Source organism: Lipotes vexillifer, unplaced genomic scaffold, assembly GCF_000442215.2.
Source record: "Lipotes vexillifer unplaced genomic scaffold, Lipotes_vexillifer_v1.1 scaffold518, whole genome shotgun sequence".
In the NCBI taxonomy this organism is placed as follows: Eukaryota; Metazoa; Chordata; class Mammalia; order Artiodactyla; family Lipotidae; genus Lipotes; species Lipotes vexillifer.
The window spans coordinates 1,644,671-1,660,248 of record NW_006780945.1 but is presented as its reverse complement, the minus strand read 5'-3'; the positions used below and the strand labels follow the sequence as shown (position 1 = coordinate 1,660,248).

The following is a 15,578-nucleotide window of genomic DNA, read 5'->3' as shown; positions in this document are numbered from 1 at the left end:
CATCCCCCCCCCCCCCCCGGCCATTCAGCAAAGCCCCTTTTCCAAGAGAAACTCCTCTGTATAGCAGCAGACTTCACCCAATACAAATATACATCCTGTACGAGAACACTCTTTGTGAAGGTGCATCCCAACAGAGAAATACTCCTAGTGTAGCTCCAACCTAATAGCGAAAGGCCCCAGTGTAGATATATTCCCCCTCACCTTCTCCCGAGGCCGAGCCTACAGCCTGGGAGTCACCTGGGAGGCCGCTTTTGCTCCAGGTATCTGAGCCTGGATCAGCTCTGAGGGCATCATCTCCAACTCCTTCATTTTATAGGATAGAAGCAGGCTCAGATTTGGGCTGTGATGTGTCCAAGGATGTGATACGTTTGCGGTGGGGAGAGGGGGGTTAGCCTAGAAGCCTTTAGTCTTTGCCTCACGCCCCATACGTGAACTATCTGAGCTCATAGCCAGGGATGAAACAGGATTCCAGCTTCAACCGCCTCCCAGACCTGGGAAGGGGGTGGGGTGCGGGGCCAGAGCTGGAGAGCAGAGCTCATAGTGGGCAGGGCTGGGGGAGCCTTCTGGCAGGATCCTGAACCCCTGCCCTGGGCCTGTCTGATTCTACCATCACCACTCTGCACACATCTCTCCAGGAGAGAGCTACTGATTCAGCCGTTTATTCCGAATTCTCACAGCATCTATTGAGACGTCTTCTCCCCTTCCCCAGTCCCACAAGTGGGCCGTACTGAGGGTGGGAGATGTGATCACAGGCAGAGCCCTAGGCTGGGGAGCAGGCAAGTTCAGTTGGGCACATTTATTGAGCTCCTTAGTGAGTGCCAGGCCCTGCCCAAGATGCTCGAGGTCCCCACTCAGCAACACCCAGCCCTTGCTGTCCACAGAACCAGAGGGCTGGGACCCCCATCCTGCCCCCACCCCACCCAGCAAAGCCCACGGAATGACCCACTGGCACGAGTCCGGGCCAGGTCCTGACACCCCTTTGTCCCCGCAGCTGTGGATCATGCCCGCCTTCGGGGCCCGCCCCCACTTCAGCAACGCTGTGGAGGTGGACTTCTATGGCTACTCCCTCTGGGCAGCCATCGTCAACATCTGCCTGCCCTTCGGCGTCTTCTACCGCATGCATGCTGTCTCCAGCCTGCTGGAGGTCTACATGCTGTCCTGAAGCCCCACTAGAGACGTGGGGAGGAGGGGCTCAGCTCATGCACCCACCCAGAGACCCCCGGGGAATGAATCCCAGGCTGGCAGTCACTATGCCACGTAACTACCCATTCCCCCGCCGGCCTCAGAGTGGAATTTTCACAAAAGTTATTTTTCCAGGATGAGTTTTTAAATCACAATCAGGACATGCATATCCCTGGGGCATGGGGCAAGCGGGGGGTGGGGGTGGGGAGGAGGACCTCTCCCTGCACCCTTTCTAGGACCAGGCAAGATCTGGAAGTGTCCTAGCCTCTAGCTCCACCCCTACCCCCGCCCCGTGTCCTGGCCAATGCTGTCGCCTGGAGGTGGAAACCAATAAACCTGCTGTTCTCCCTGCCCCACCCTGTGCCCACTTCGTGTCTCAGCAGCCACATCTAAGATGATCTCAGGACGGGGTCTTGGGGTCAGAGCTGCAAGGGCCCCTGGAGATATTCAGCTCTCAGGCTTTTCTGTGGGTGAGCCAAGTCTGAGTCACAGACTAGTTACAGACTCGTACCTGGGTGGCTGGGAGGGGCTGGGTGGAGTACCCAGGCTGCCACCTTCCTCTTCGCTTTATCCTCAAGTGACATATACATTTTTTAATGTGTTCCATGACACATGAAAGGTTAGGAAGGACTCACCTAATCCAACTACGATTTTACAAAGAAGAAAACTGAGGCCCAGAGAGGTAAAGTGACTGGCCCACAGTCACACAGCGAAAGGGAGCCAGTGCCTTTCTACTAAGAATAATAATTTTCAAACTTTTTTCATGCATCAGAGCTTTTGTTTTCCCCTCAAATGAAACATTTCAGGAACGCAACTTCAATTCATAGGCTGTTATAACATAATTTATAACAGGGCTGTTATAGCTAAACAGGGCTTGGGTGGCACAGACTCTCACCCCCTGGGCCTCCTCTTACCCACAACCCCACTCCCTGCAGTCCCTGAGGCTCCTCTCCAAAGCCCTCTGGCTTCTACTCTACAAGAGATATAGAGACGGGGCAACTGTGAAGCTGGGGAGGTCCTGGCAGGGCAGAGGCTATGGGATCTCACTGTTTCCCCAGCCCTTCGACCTTCTCCAAAGCTCCTCAATAAAATGGTTTGATCCAAAAGAAGGTGGGGAGGGGGGATATAGAGATGGACTCAGAGAGACTGAGGAAGTCAGATGGTGCAGAGAGAGATTGAAAAAGGAGGCACCAACAGCTAGAATAGGAGGCGGAATTGGTGGCCAGCGAGCGAGTCAGGTGAAGGGGGACAGGCTGGGGTGGGGACTGGGGTGGGAGGAGATGGCATTTTGTGCAGGAGAGTGGGAGCAGCCGCACCTGGGGCACAGGGCACTATAGAGGAAAACGTGCCAGGACCCCACCAGCACGATGAGGTGGGCAGGTCTCAGAGGCTGCAGGAAGAGCTGAGGAGGGCCGCAGGGGCGCCACCTCTTTCGCCCCAAGTTCATGTTTGCCTTAGGGAGAGACAGCTTGCGTCAGGGCCGGGCCTGGTGCTACGTGGGGTACAAGAGAAGGCGACCCCGGATCTGTGGGGGAGGGTCCATTCCCTGCTGGGCCGCCAGAGGCAAGTGTGGCCTGAACCCTACACGGCCTCTGTTGCGGCCTAAGGACATTGCACCCCGATCTACCCCGGAAGCGGGCCTGCTCGTGGGTCCCCTGACCCAGAGCCCCGCGCAGGCCCCGCCTCCGGCCCCGCCCGCCCGTCCAGCCGCCTCGCTATTGGCTGAGCTGTCCGGGGAGCCCCCGGCGGGGTAATTAACGAAGGATTGATTAATGAGAGCCCCAAAGTCAACAGAAAAATCAATGGGCCGCGGAGTCCGAGAGGCGGCTGCGCAGTCCCGCGGAGGGAGGGCGTCGGAGGCATCGGTCCGGCGCAGGGGCCTCAACCGGACAGACGATCCGCGCTGCGGTGGTCAGCGGCGGCGATGCCTTCCCAGGCCTCAGGTAAGGCTCCCCGGCGGCGCCGTTACGGCCGGGAGCGCCCTCTGACCCCTGGAGGAACATTCCGGAGAGCCCATCCTCGACACTCACACCTACTCCGCTCCCAAAGCGAGGGTCAGAGACCGGGGGCTGCAGGGACTGGGGCTGGAGGGCGAGATGACGGGAGGAAGGTCAACCCTTGGTGACCCGAACGGCGGCCCCCCTCTGCCCCCACCCCGGCTCTGCACCCCGTCTCCTTTCCGCGGGCGGGGGGCGCGCAAGGGTCAGCAGGGCACCCCCCGCCTTAGCCGGGTCCGAGCTCGCACAGCGGAAAGAGAGCGCGGAAGCCGGAAAGAAGCTAAAAGCCCGGACGGCTGGGAAAAGGCGGGGTGGGGCTGCGTTGCCGGGATGCCCGGTCAGAGGCCCCCGTGTGGTGCCTGTCCCAGGCCTCGCAGTCCCTCGAGTGGCTCGGAAAGAAATCCCGTAGCTCCGCGACCAGTGCTTATCAGCATCCGTCGGATCCGGCCAGGCGCCGCGCCCCGACGGCTCTGCAGCTTTCATCACTGGCTCTAATCGCGACCCACAAACCAGTTTGGTGTCCGGGCCCTCCCCTGAACTGGCGTCGCGCGGAGGGGCGAGCCAGAGGATGGCGGGTTCCTCCTTGTCCGTCAGGGAGCCCTCACACTCTTCCCGCGAACCCTGCTTGCCCATCCCCGCACCCTCCCCAGCGGAGGACCCTATTCTCCACTTTGAGCGCTCCCTCTAGCGGCCGAGGGAGGGTTGGACCCTGGGGGTGGGGACGGGGAAGATAGTGAAGGTGAGGACCCTGGAGGACAGGACCTCGTCCTCCAGCGTCCTCTCTAGGCCTGCAGTCCAATCAAAACCTGCCCCTGCAATTCACCAATAATCCAGACCGTTCCGGCCTCTCCAGGACCTGGACAGAACAGGAAGGAAACGCATAAACAGCTAACACTGAGAGCATTCTCTATGCCAGGCATGTCTCTACATGCACTTACATGTGTTAAATCATTTAATTTTGAAAAATCCCCATCAGGTAGGTATTACGCCTTAATTCCTTCATTTACTCATTCAAGAAATCTTTATCGAACATCTACTATGTAACGGGTACTATTCCATAGTCGTGTATCTGTTTACAGACGAGGAAACTGAAGCACCGAGAGTCTAAGTAGCTTGACCAAGATCACACAGGTAGTAAGTGCCAGAATTCAGCACTAGACTATCCTCCTGGCTTGGGGTAGATTCTGGGAAGGCGAAATGGGGCAGTCAGGTTTGGGAGAAAAGGAGCAGGGAGGTGTCCCTGTAAGCTTCAGATGTGCTCAACCTGGGTGGGGGAGCCTGGGAAGAAAGACCAAGATCATCTGGAAAGTCACCTCCACTGGGCCAGGATGGATGCAAAGGGTTTGATGGGAAGGGTTTCTGTCCACGGCTCTGGTGCTGAAAGTTCCCCAGAAAATGCCAGAGTCAGTCAGCTAACATTGGTTCAGTGTCCTGCCTGTGCCATATGTGGGGGATGAGGTAAGCAAGAGCTGGTCGCTGCCCACCAGGCACACCCACAGCAGTGCACACCCGCTCTCGATAGATGTTTGGGCAAAGGGAGAAGTCTTCCCAGGAGAAGCGCTTAAGATGGGTGGTGAGGATGGGCACGAGCCGTTGGTGGAGGGTAGCGGGAGAGGCAGAAGGAAGAGCAGGCTGCAGGAGTGATGGGGGGGCACGAGGCTACATGAGACATGGGGAGTCCTCTGGCCGGGCCTGGTTGAATGTGCGGAGGAGGTGCCTAGAGTGTGACAAGGGGGCTGGACGAGGAGGGGACAGAACTGGAGCAAGAATGACGTGGAAGACTGGGAAGAGGGGAATCATTGGTAGAATCTTTAAAAGAGTACCAAGTTTTATTATTCTATTTGCCCCAGAAGAGGACCTTAGGAGGTATAAATATTGGGCAGGTTGCACATTGGAGAATGGGGGCCTGAAGAGGCTGCATTTTAGAGCCAAGTGTGCTGAGGGTCTTCTGATAGTTACACAGGGGGATAGTCTAAAGGTCAGAGTCCAAAGGGAGAGACAGAGCAAAGCACAGCTAATTAAAATAGAGCATGAACACTGATGTGTATAAAATTGATGACTAATAAGAACCTGCTGTATAAAAAAATAAATTAAATTTTAAAAATAAATAAATAAAATAGAGCATGACATGGGACTTCCCTGGTGCTCCAGTGGCTAAGGCTCCGCACTCCGAATTCAGGGAGTCCAGGTTCGATCCCTGGTCAGGGAACTAGATCCCATGTGCCGCAACTAAGAGTTTGCGTGCCGCAATTTCAAAAAAAAAAAAAAGATCCCCCATGCTGCAACGAAGGACCCAGTGCAACCTAATTAATTAATTTAAAAAGAAGTAAACTTAAAAAAAATAACATAAAATAGAGCATGGTAGGTGATGCTTCAGCAACAAGCACGGGTGCAGTGGGGGTACCAAGAGGGGCACCTAGTCCAGCCTTGGCGACAGGGTTCAGGGGAGGCTTCCTAGAGGAGGTGGGGCTCCACTGAGTCCTGAGGACACACCGCAGTCATCCAAGGGGCAAGTGGGTGGGCATGATGGGCAAAGAGTAAGGTGTGGGCAAAGACAGGGAAGTGAGCAAAAGCAGGGGCACTCTAGGAACTAGGCAACAGGATGGCACGGTCCATGGGCAAGGGAGTGGGGGTCTGAAGACAGGGCTGGAGAGGAAAGTTAAGACCAGACCAGGAAGCAACAGCGGCTACCCTGCCTTGATCATCTTGTGCACCCCAAGCCCATACTAAGCATACACTGCCTTGTTTCATTTTGAAAGGCCATGCAGGCCATGCTAGATAGTTTGGACTCTATAGTGAGGACAGTTGGTTGCCTTTGCAGGGGGAGTAGGGGAGGGGCACAGTGGGTAGGGAGACCAGCCCAGGAGAGAGAAGAGGGAGCCGTGGACCAGGGTAGGGCTTGTGGTAAAGAAAAATCTCAGAGCAGTCCTTGAGCTGGAATGCACAGGGGTGAGGGGAGAGGCAAGTCAGACACTTGGTTCCCTGCTGGGAGACATGGGGATGGAGACTCCACTTGCTGAGACAGTGAATTAGAAAGCAGGCCTCCTGCAGCCTGGACAAGGGGGAGCACCTAGGACCCTGATCCCCTAGGACCCTGAGCCCAGAGCACCAGGGATGCCAAGGCAGCAGCGGGACCAAGGGAGAGCACCTGGGACAGCAGGGGGTGGTGAAGGAACCTTCCCACCAGGACAGCACCCAGACCAGTGGGGCATCCCTGCACTCCAGTGCAGCGTTATGAGTACTCAAAGGGCCCATGGGGGAAGCGTGCTGGACTCCAGGAAGGGGTCCTGAGCTGCAGGTATGGGGTGACCCAAGATCTGGGTCCAAGTGAAGGCTAACAAAGGGGTCGGCCTGAGTGAAAGCTTGGGGCAAGTGAGAAAGTAGCAGGAGACACTCAGGGAAAGAAAAGGGTCAGGATGGTGTTCCCCATGTTGAGCTGTACATTCATGAGACTTCAAGGAGTTGAGGGAGGGTACAGATGGAAGTCAGTTCTATCAAAGTCAAGGGTATGGGACTTCCCCTGGCAGTCCAGCGGTTAGGACTCTGCGCTTTCACTGACGAGGGCACGGGTTCAATCCCTGGTCAGGGAACTAAGATCCCACAAGCTGTGCGTCACAGCAAAAAAAGAAAGAAAGTCAAGGGGATGACATTCATGCTCATCCCAATGTGTCCCATGCTCATGGCAGACATTGTCAATCAATCTCAGAACTTTTTCCTTAAACCTTTAATGTGCTTTAAAATTAACTTTAATTACATAAGTAATGTTTGTTTGTTTGTTTATTTTTTGGCTGTGTTGGGTCTTCATTGTTGCACGTGGGCTTTCTCTAGTTGCAGAGAGCAGGGGCTACTCTTTGTTGTGGTGCGCGGGCTTCTCATTGCGGTGGCTTCTCTTGTTGAGGAGCATGGGCTCTAGGCACTCGGGCTTCAGTAGTTGTGGCCCACGGGCTCAGTAGTTGTGGCGCACGGGCTTACTTGCTCTGTGGCATGTGGGATCTTCCTGGACCAGGGCTTGAACACGTGTCCCCTGCATTGGCAGGCGGATTCTTAACCACTGCACCACCAGGGAAGTCCCAGTAATTTTTTTTTTTTTAAGAAAAAAAAAAAAAACTAGAACATTAAACCTCTCCCCATGCTAGTGCCCTCCTCCTTTCCCCAGAAGAAACTCCTGGTGTGAACTTGATGGGTGTCTTCTAGATGTTTTAAAAGTAATTTTAGGGACTTCCCTGGCAGTCCAGTGCTTAAGACTTTGCCTTCCAATGCAGGGGGTGTGGGTTCAATCCCTCGTCAGGGAGCTAAGATCCCACATGCCCCACAGTCAAAAATCAAACGTGAAGCAGAAGCAATATTGTAACAAGTTCAATAAAAAGACTTTTTTAAAAAGTAATTTTATATACACCCATATGTACCCAAAATAGAGTATTATCTCAGATCACAGCATTCTTTCCCACCAAGCCCACGCTCAGCCTCAGGATCCTTCTCAACCCAACACTCTAGGCAACCACTGCCCAAGTAATCAGAGTCAGAACAAGAGAGGACACCTACTTGCTCTCCCTGACTTGAGGAGTGAATTTCCTTCCAGAAGACAGAGGGCACAAACTGCCTTTTGGTGGTGAAAAGTCACAGCCTTGGAAACTGCCCAGCGGCCAAGCACTGTGCAGATATCCCTGGCTGCCTTGACAGACATCATTATTCCACCTTAAGATCAAGCACTGATGCAGGAGGATAGGGGTGGGGGGAAGGCGGTCCTCAAGCCAGTCGAAATAAACCCTATGTTTATGTGGAGCACAAAGGGCTTCCATATCCCCTGGTCTGTTTGAATCTTCTCGGGCCCTGTAAGGCAGATGGGGCAGCTGCTATTATTTCCAATGTCCTGACCAGAGAGGTTGCTTAGCTTGCCTAGGTCCCACAGCGGTTAGAGGCAGAAGCGGAATTGAGCCCAGGACGGCTTGGCAGCCAACCAGAGCCCTATCTCCCTCCCCAGCCCCTACTGAGGCTCCACCCATGGCCTCTCCAGAAGCACAGGAGACTGGAGAGACCCCGGCCAAGGAGAACCAAGTGGCCACGGGGGCCGAGCAGACAAGGGCCCCCGCCTCGCCCCTCAAGAGGTCCTGGCTGGTGCGGCACTTCTCACTGCTGCTGCGCCGGGACCAGCAGACCCAGAAGGCCGGGCAGCTCTTCTCGGGGCTCCTGGCCCTCAACGTGGTGTTCCTGGGTGGAGCCTTCATCTGCAGCATGATCTTCAACAACGTGGCCATCACGCTGGGGGATGTGTGGATCCTACTGGCGGCGCTGAAGGCCCTGGCCCTCCTTTGGCTTCTCTACTACACCGCCAGGACCACCCGCCGGCCGCAAGCCGTGCTCCACCAGGACCCGCACGCAGGACCAGCTTGGGTGCGCGGTGAGTGTCGGGGCGCCTGGGTGGATGCAGAGGGGTGGGGAGGGAGGGCTCTTTCCAGGGGAGGTGCCAACAGCCCCCTGGCCCGGCCAGGCTCCCTGGTGCTCTTTGGCAGCTGCACCATCTGCCTCAACGTCTTCCACATGGGCTACAGCATGAGCCACATCCACTGTAAGTCACAGCTGGAGCTCATCTTCCCGGCCATCGAGATCATCTTCATCGGCATCCAGGTGACCCGCCTCTCGCACCTCCTCGCCGCGTGCGTACACACCACAGCCTATGCCTAGAAACAGCCACATCAGCAAATACCTACACGGCCCAGAGTATGTACACACATACCACAGCACCCCTCCACATGCCTGCCTCTGTGTGCCCACACCCATGCTACCTACATGTGTCAGCATCAGCACACACACTGTGTCACTGAAACGCAGGCACCTATAGATACATTTGCCTGTACGTACCTGTGTGTACCTAAATCTACAGCCCCTGGATATACTGTGCTACTCGCTTTTTTTTTTTTTAAATACAATTTATTTATTTATATTTTTGGTCGAGCGGCATGTGGGATCTTAGTTCCCCGACCAAGGGGCCCGCTGTATTGGAAGCATGGAGTCTTAATCACTGGACCACCAGGGAAGCCCTACAGAGCTACTTTTTTTTTTTTAAAAGAAGGTTTATTTATTTATTTATTTATTTATTTATTTATTTATTTATTTATTTATTTTGGGCTGCGTTGGGTCTTTGTTGCTGCGCGCAGGCTTTCTCTAGTTGCGGTGAACGGGGGCTGCTCTTTGTTGTGGTGTGCGGGCTTCTCATTGCGGTGGCTTCTCTTGTTGCAGAGCACAAGCTCTAGGGGCGCGGGCTTCAGGATTTGTGGCACATGGGCTCAGTAGTTGTGGCTCGCAGGCTCTAGAGAGCAGGCTCAGTAGTTGTGGCGCACGAGCTTAGTTGCTCTGCAGCATGTGGGATCTTCCTGGACCAGGGCTCAAACCCGTGTCCCCTGCATTGGCAGTTGGATTCTTAATGCCACCAGGGAAGTCCCCAGAGCTACTCTTAATGAATCTCCAACTCCCTCCTGAGTTCCTGATCTGCAGGCATTGTGCTATGTGTTTTGTTTGCATCATCCTTTTTATTGCCCCAGTAAGTAGGCATTCCCCTGATAGACATTTTAGTCCTATTTTAGAGCCGAGGAGACTAAGGCTCAGAGATGTTTTTCCACTGGCCCAAGACCACACAGCAAGGAAACACTGGAGCCACAAATCCAACCCAGTCTTCCTCACTGTCCCTTCCATTGTAAATACACACATGCAACTGGAACACATGCCCCATAGTCCCACCACCAACCTTCGCCCCACCCCTACCCCTGGGCTCAAGGCCCTTTCTCTTTCAGACCTGGGTGCTCTGGAAACACTCTAAGGACTGCGTTCAGATCCAGACCAACTTCACTAGGTAAGATGCGGGCACCTTCTCTCCTTCCAACAACTCCTGGGATACCCCTGTCCCCCACTCATGCTGGTCCCCCAACAGCTTCCCTGGACAGGGTGGCCCTGGGGCTATCCGTTAGTCTGGGAATGGGTCCCATGTAGCCCCTAGGGCTGCCCCTCCTGAAGTTCTAATGGCAGATGGCATCTGGCTTTGGGAGAGAGTGGTCACCACAAAGGCAGTGATGGTGAACGTGGGGCACCCAGGAAGCCGGCTAGGCTGTGTGGCAGAGTGTAGCACCTCCTCCAGGTGTGGCCTGATGCTGACGCTGGCCACGAATCTGCTGCTGTGGCTTCTGGCCGTCACCAACGACTCCATGCACCATGAGATCGAGACTGAGCTCAGCGCCCTCATGGAAAAGTTCTCAGGTACAGAGGAGACCATGACTGCCCCCCCAATCGCTGAATGTACACACACACACACACACACACACACACACACACACACACACACGTGCATGCACGCTACATTCCCTCAAACAGGTGAGGCTCAATGACTCTGCAGAGTTGGGAGAAAGCTCTAGAGACCAGATCATGACTAAACGGAAACTGACATTTGCCAATGGTACCCATCCTGCCCCATAAGGTGCTGGCACTCTGCAAGCCCACTCCAGGCATCCATCTAGCTATCAGTAAGCTAACCACTAATCCTGGCTGAGCTATTCACTGATAAGTCCAGGTATGCACTCTACCCCTGGTATTTGCATTTTACTTGCAAGAAACTAAAAAGCCTTCAAGACTGAAAGGAATGTCTTCCTAACACAGTTGTAGGTACCTGGACATATAAGGAAGAACAGAAGGTTTCTGGGCAGAAAGAACTCCTTGGATTGTTCCATGTACCCAGTGCCCTACCTGTCAGTCTGCCCTTAGAGGCCATGTCCCGTAAACCTACATGGGAACATTTCTGTCTGTGGAATTCAGCCACACCTGTATGTATACACCTCCCCCCACCCCAGGTGGCATCACCATCCTGACCTGTGTACAGCCAAGCCTTCCCCACAGACTCATGCATTCACACATCCATTGCATAAATCTCAGCATGCCTGTATAACGTGGGCATTCTTTTTGTGTGTGTGTGTGGTGCGCGGGCCTCTCACTCTTGTGGCCTCTCCCGTTGCGGAGCACAGGCTCCGGACGCGCAGGCTCAGCGGCCATGGCTCACGGGCCCAGGCGCTCCGCGGCATGTGAGATCCTCCCGGACCGGGGCACGAACCCGTGTCCCCTGCTTCGGCAGGCGGACTCTCAACCACTGCGCCACCAGGGAAGCCCCCGTGGGCATTCTTTATGGTCCAGATCCATTTTTCAGAAGACCTGTGCAAAGAGAATTTTCGGCAAGTAACATCATGGATTGTTTCTTATTAAACAATTCAAGCATACAGATGAGTAGAACAGGACATACCCATCACCTAGATGTAATAATCATTAACATTTTGCCATATTTATTCCAATATTTTTGCTGAATTACTTACGTTGCAGAAATATTGGCATTTCATCTCAGAATATTTCAGTATGCACGTCTTTAAAATAATATCGTTCCCTACATTAGCACAAATGCCATTGTAATTTCTAACAAAATGCCTTAACTTCATCCCCATCCTCTGTATCAATCTATGTTAGACTTTCTCCAATCGGCCCATGAAATGTCTTTTAAAGATGGTTTGTTCAAACGTGCAGTACATTTGGTGGCTCAGTTAAGTCTCTTTTCCCCTAATGACATTGAGATTTGTCAGGTTGCTTCCTCGTGGTGGCATTTGACTTGTTCCCAAATCCCCTGCTTTTCCTAGAAACAGGAAGTATGCACCAAAGTGTTGATTAGATTTGGGTTGAGCATTTTGGACACCAACATTCCACAGGGGATACTGTGTGCTCTGCAGGGCGCCTCATCACAAGGCAAGATGTCTGCCCCACAGTGGACGCTGCTGATGGTCGCGGCGTGTCAGCGAGATCCTCCCAGTATAAGGTTACAGGCTTCCCCCTGTGCTCAGCAAGTAATCTGTAGAGGTGACATTTGGCACCAAAGACATCATGTGTCAAATGCTTTACCTAAGCTTGGCACCTGAGGTCTAGAATCCCTTTGTCAAGGAAAGACCATCCTGGGGACTTCCCTGGTGGTCCAGTGGTTAAGACTCCACGCTTCCACTGCAGGGGGCATGGATTCGATCCCTGGTCAGGGAACTAAGGTCCCACAAAAAAAAAAAAAGAATGACCATCCTGTGATTTCTGACTTCTCTCTGTTGTCCTCAGTTTCCACATCTGTAAAATGGGTGGTTGGGTCCCTTCCACCTCTGCCATAATCCAGGAGGTGAACAGATTGATTTGTGCATCTGGTTTCCTCAGAGCAAGGCCCACCTGAATGTCTGTCCCCTCCTGCCCTGCCCCCTCCCAGGCAACAACACCAACACCTGTCTGTGCCTCAACGTCACCACGTGTGAGGTCTTCCAGAAGGGCTACCTGATGCTCTACCCCTTCAGCACCGAGTACTCCCTCATCTGCTGTGGCATGCTCTTCGTCATGTGGAAGAACGTGGGCCGCCGCCTGGCACCCCACACAGGCTCCCACCCCAGCACCCCGCCCTTCCACCTGCACGGGGCCATCTTAGGGCCGGTGCTGGGCCTGCTGGTCCTGGTGGCAGGCACGTGTGTCTTCGTGCTCTTTCAGATCCAAGCAAGTGGCCCTGCCATCGCGCGCCAGTACTTTACCACCTACTATGCCTTCTATGCAGCCACACTGCCCACTATGAGCCTGGCGTGCCTGGCGGGCATGGCCATCCATGGGCTGGAGGAGCGAGAGCTAGACACGCTCAAGAACCCCACCCGCAGCCTGGACGTGTTGCTGTTGATGGGCGCAGCACTGGGCCAGATGGGCATCTCTTACTTCTCCATCGTGGCCATCGTGGCCACTCGCCCCCACGAGCTACTCAACCACCTCATCCTGGCCTATTCGCTGCTTCTCATCCTGCAGCACATAGCCCAGAACCTCTTCATCATCGAGGGCCTGCACCGGCGCCCACTCTGGGAGGCAGCTCGCGAGAGCCTGGCAGGGAAGTGGGAGGCTGAGCCTCCCCGCAGGGGCTCCCTGCTGGAGCTGGGCCAGGACCTACGGCAGGCCTCGCTGGCCTACATCCACTCCTACAGCCACCTCAACTGGAAGCGGCGGGCCCTCAAGGAGATCTCACTCTTCCTCATCCTCTGCAATATCACAGTGAGTGGCGGGGCCGGGAGGCATGGGAGTGGAGCCAGCACGGAGGCCCCAGAAATCCTCACTCAGGAAGGGATGGATCAAGGTGCATTCATTGTGCATTGACTGTCCCGAGGGAGACTGGCTTGTCCCTTTGATTGTCAAGGACACAGGCCCCTTTCCAACTAGCTTGATGCTGCTTGAGAGTAGGGCGCGTCCCCCAGCACCCTGCAAGGTGCCTGGCATGAATGAATGTGCCAAGCATGTAGCTAAGTGCTATTTACAAACATACATAGAGGATTTCTACCCTCGGGGAGCTTACTGCTTAGCTGAGGAGACACAGGGGGACCAGTTAAAGAATTACCAAGTGATTAATGGTCCACTGACTTGAGTCAAAGGAAGAGATCAGAAGGTGCCTGTTTTTCTAAAGAATTTCTAGGGGAAGGTATTGACAATGACTGCTCGGTGCCCGGCGGCTGCTAAGTTCCAAGTCCACCTTTCCGTGCATCTCTCTGAATCATCACACTAACTCCATGCAACAGGCACTATTACTGTCCCTATGGGCAAACTGAGCCTTAGGCTGTTTGACCTGCCGTGTTCCCACAAGCCTGCAAGTGGCAGTCCCGGGACAACTCCAGGTTGTTTTAGCCCATGCTGGTAATAGCTGTGCTGGAAACACCTCAGAGGGTGAAACCTCTGGTCCAGACAGAGCATAAGTAATAAATTGGCCCTAAAGTGTGGTCGGAGCTCAGAGAAGGAAGTGTGGGCCCAGGTGGCCAAGGAAGGCTTTGTGAAAGTTTGATCTGGGCCTTGAGAAACGGGCAGAATTTGGACAGGAGGCAGGGTCGGGGTGGAGCGGGCAGAGAGTCATGACAGCGGAAGAATGAACCCAGAGCAGAAAAAGGTGATGGAAACGAGGGCCCAGGGGAGCCCAGGTGGAGCAGGTTGTACTGTGGTGGTGGCAGCCTGGGGTCTCAGGATCCAGCTGGAGTTCAGGCTGGCCCCAGGCAGGCCAAGGAGGGGGCTGAGGCCTTCTGTGGGATGGGGTGAGGGGGATATAGGGGGAGAGGGGCTGGTTCTGAAAGCCTACGCTAGCGTGGGGGGTATGCTGCAGGAGCTGCAGGTTCTGGGGCCTCCCATGAGCTGAGGGCCTTAGGGGATGGGAGAGCCCCTCCCCCACTCAACCCCCTCCTCTCGCCGCCAGCTGTGGATGATGCCTGCTTTCGGCACACACCCGGAGTTTGAGAACGGGCTGGAAAAGGATTTCTATGGCTACCGGACGTGGTTCACCATCGTCAACTTCGGCCTGCCGCTTGGGGTCTTCTACCGCATGCACTCTGTCGGGGTGCTGGTGGAGGTCTACTTGGGGGCCTGAGAGTGCCCAAGAAACCCACCCCCTGCACACCCCCAAAGTGCCAAGGCTGGGGAGAATGTAACCCAGATGCCCCATTCCAGGGGTACCTAGACCAGCCCGGATTCCCCCAAGCCTCCTCTTCCCCAGATCCTCACTGGGGTGGGTGGTCACGGCAGCCCAAGGCCAAGGGCAGGGCCCGGACACTGAACTGTTAAGGCCCACACCCAGGACTGAGCACATACCTGCCCCCTGCTCACCACCACAATCAGCGCAGCCCCAGGAAGCCCACTCAACTACTCTCGGGGACGGTCAGCCCTAAATGATTCCAGGGAGTTTGGGGAGGGGCACCCCTACCCAGCCAGGCCTTGGGGGTCTGCCTCCTGCGTGGTCCAAGCTCAGCCCAGGACGTCCGGAAGCTCGCAGCTGGGCAGGCAGCCCTGCCCTTCTCTCCCCACACACCCTGTCTCCTAATGAGCTGGTTAATTAGCTGCCAGGCAGGGGTCAACAGCTCTCTCCCGCTGACATAAACCCTGTTTGTTTGATCGATTACATTCTGGCTTCGTGGCATTTTGTTCCCGGGGACAGAGAGGACACTCTGTGTATATGGTGGGAAGGGACAGTCCTCCTGGGCGGGGCTGTAGGGCTGGGACAATCCTATTTCTGGGCCACGAGGGGTCTCAACCCTTTGTCTGGTCCCCCCCTTGTCTGATGCATGGGAGGAGGTGGGAAGAGAGGAGCCGGGGCTCTCGCATCCCCCTACCCCTCTCCAGCACACCTCCTCCCCAGGACGGAGCCCCCTGTGACTTTCTGTAGCCGCTCACCCCAGGCCCGCCGATCCTCTGAGCCATCGGGTGGGGAGGGCAGGCACTGACAGCCCAGCCATCTCCCTGAGCCCAGCGCAAACAGTGAACTGTGCCCAGGGTGAGGCCCAGGGACGGCAGCCCTGGAACCTGCAGGCCAGGCTTGTACCCCTTGCAGCTGGGTGCTAG

The 15,578-nt window shown here is 55.1% G+C and overlaps 2 protein-coding genes across 3 annotated transcripts in view; both read left to right on the top strand.

Moving 5' to 3' along the window:
- The window catches only part of OTOP2 (otopetrin 2), a 7,377-nt gene extending 6,215 nt beyond the window's left edge, over window positions 1-1,162 (top strand). For both annotated transcript variants that reach the window (XM_007454370.1, XM_007454369.1), the window contains exon 6: window positions 992-1,162. In XM_007454370.1, coding sequence (XP_007454432.1) covers window positions 992-1,162 — 171 coding nt within the window. The remainder of the gene's footprint in view (window positions 1-991) is intronic.
- Window positions 1,163-2,990: 1,828 nt separating this feature from the next.
- Window positions 2,991-14,610, top strand: OTOP3 (otopetrin 3). Its single transcript, XM_007454414.1, has 9 exons — window positions 2,991-3,090; window positions 3,410-3,413; window positions 6,337-6,345; window positions 8,194-8,577; window positions 8,668-8,804; window positions 9,968-10,026; window positions 10,309-10,427; window positions 12,445-13,259; window positions 14,440-14,610. Exons 4-9 carry the CDS (start codon window positions 8,412-8,414, stop codon window positions 14,608-14,610), a joined length of 1,467 nt encoding a protein of 488 aa, XP_007454476.1. The 5' UTR covers window positions 2,991-3,090; window positions 3,410-3,413; window positions 6,337-6,345; window positions 8,194-8,411.
- Window positions 14,611-15,578: the final 968 nt, after the last annotated feature.

What these genes read in the sequence shown, in the direction of transcription:
- OTOP3 (XM_007454414.1), top strand. Translation starts at nt 8,412, where the DNA reads ATGATCTTCAACAACGTGGCCATCACGCTGGGGGATGTGTGGATCCTA. An exon ending in TCATCTTCATCGGCATCCAG is followed by an intron (nt 8,805 to 9,967) that starts GTGACCCGCCTC and finishes TTTCTCTTTCAG; the next exon opens with ACCTGGGTGCTCTGGAAACA. An exon ending in ATCCAGACCAACTTCACTAG is followed by an intron (nt 10,027 to 10,308) that starts GTAAGATGCGGG and finishes CACCTCCTCCAG; the next exon opens with GTGTGGCCTGATGCTGACGC.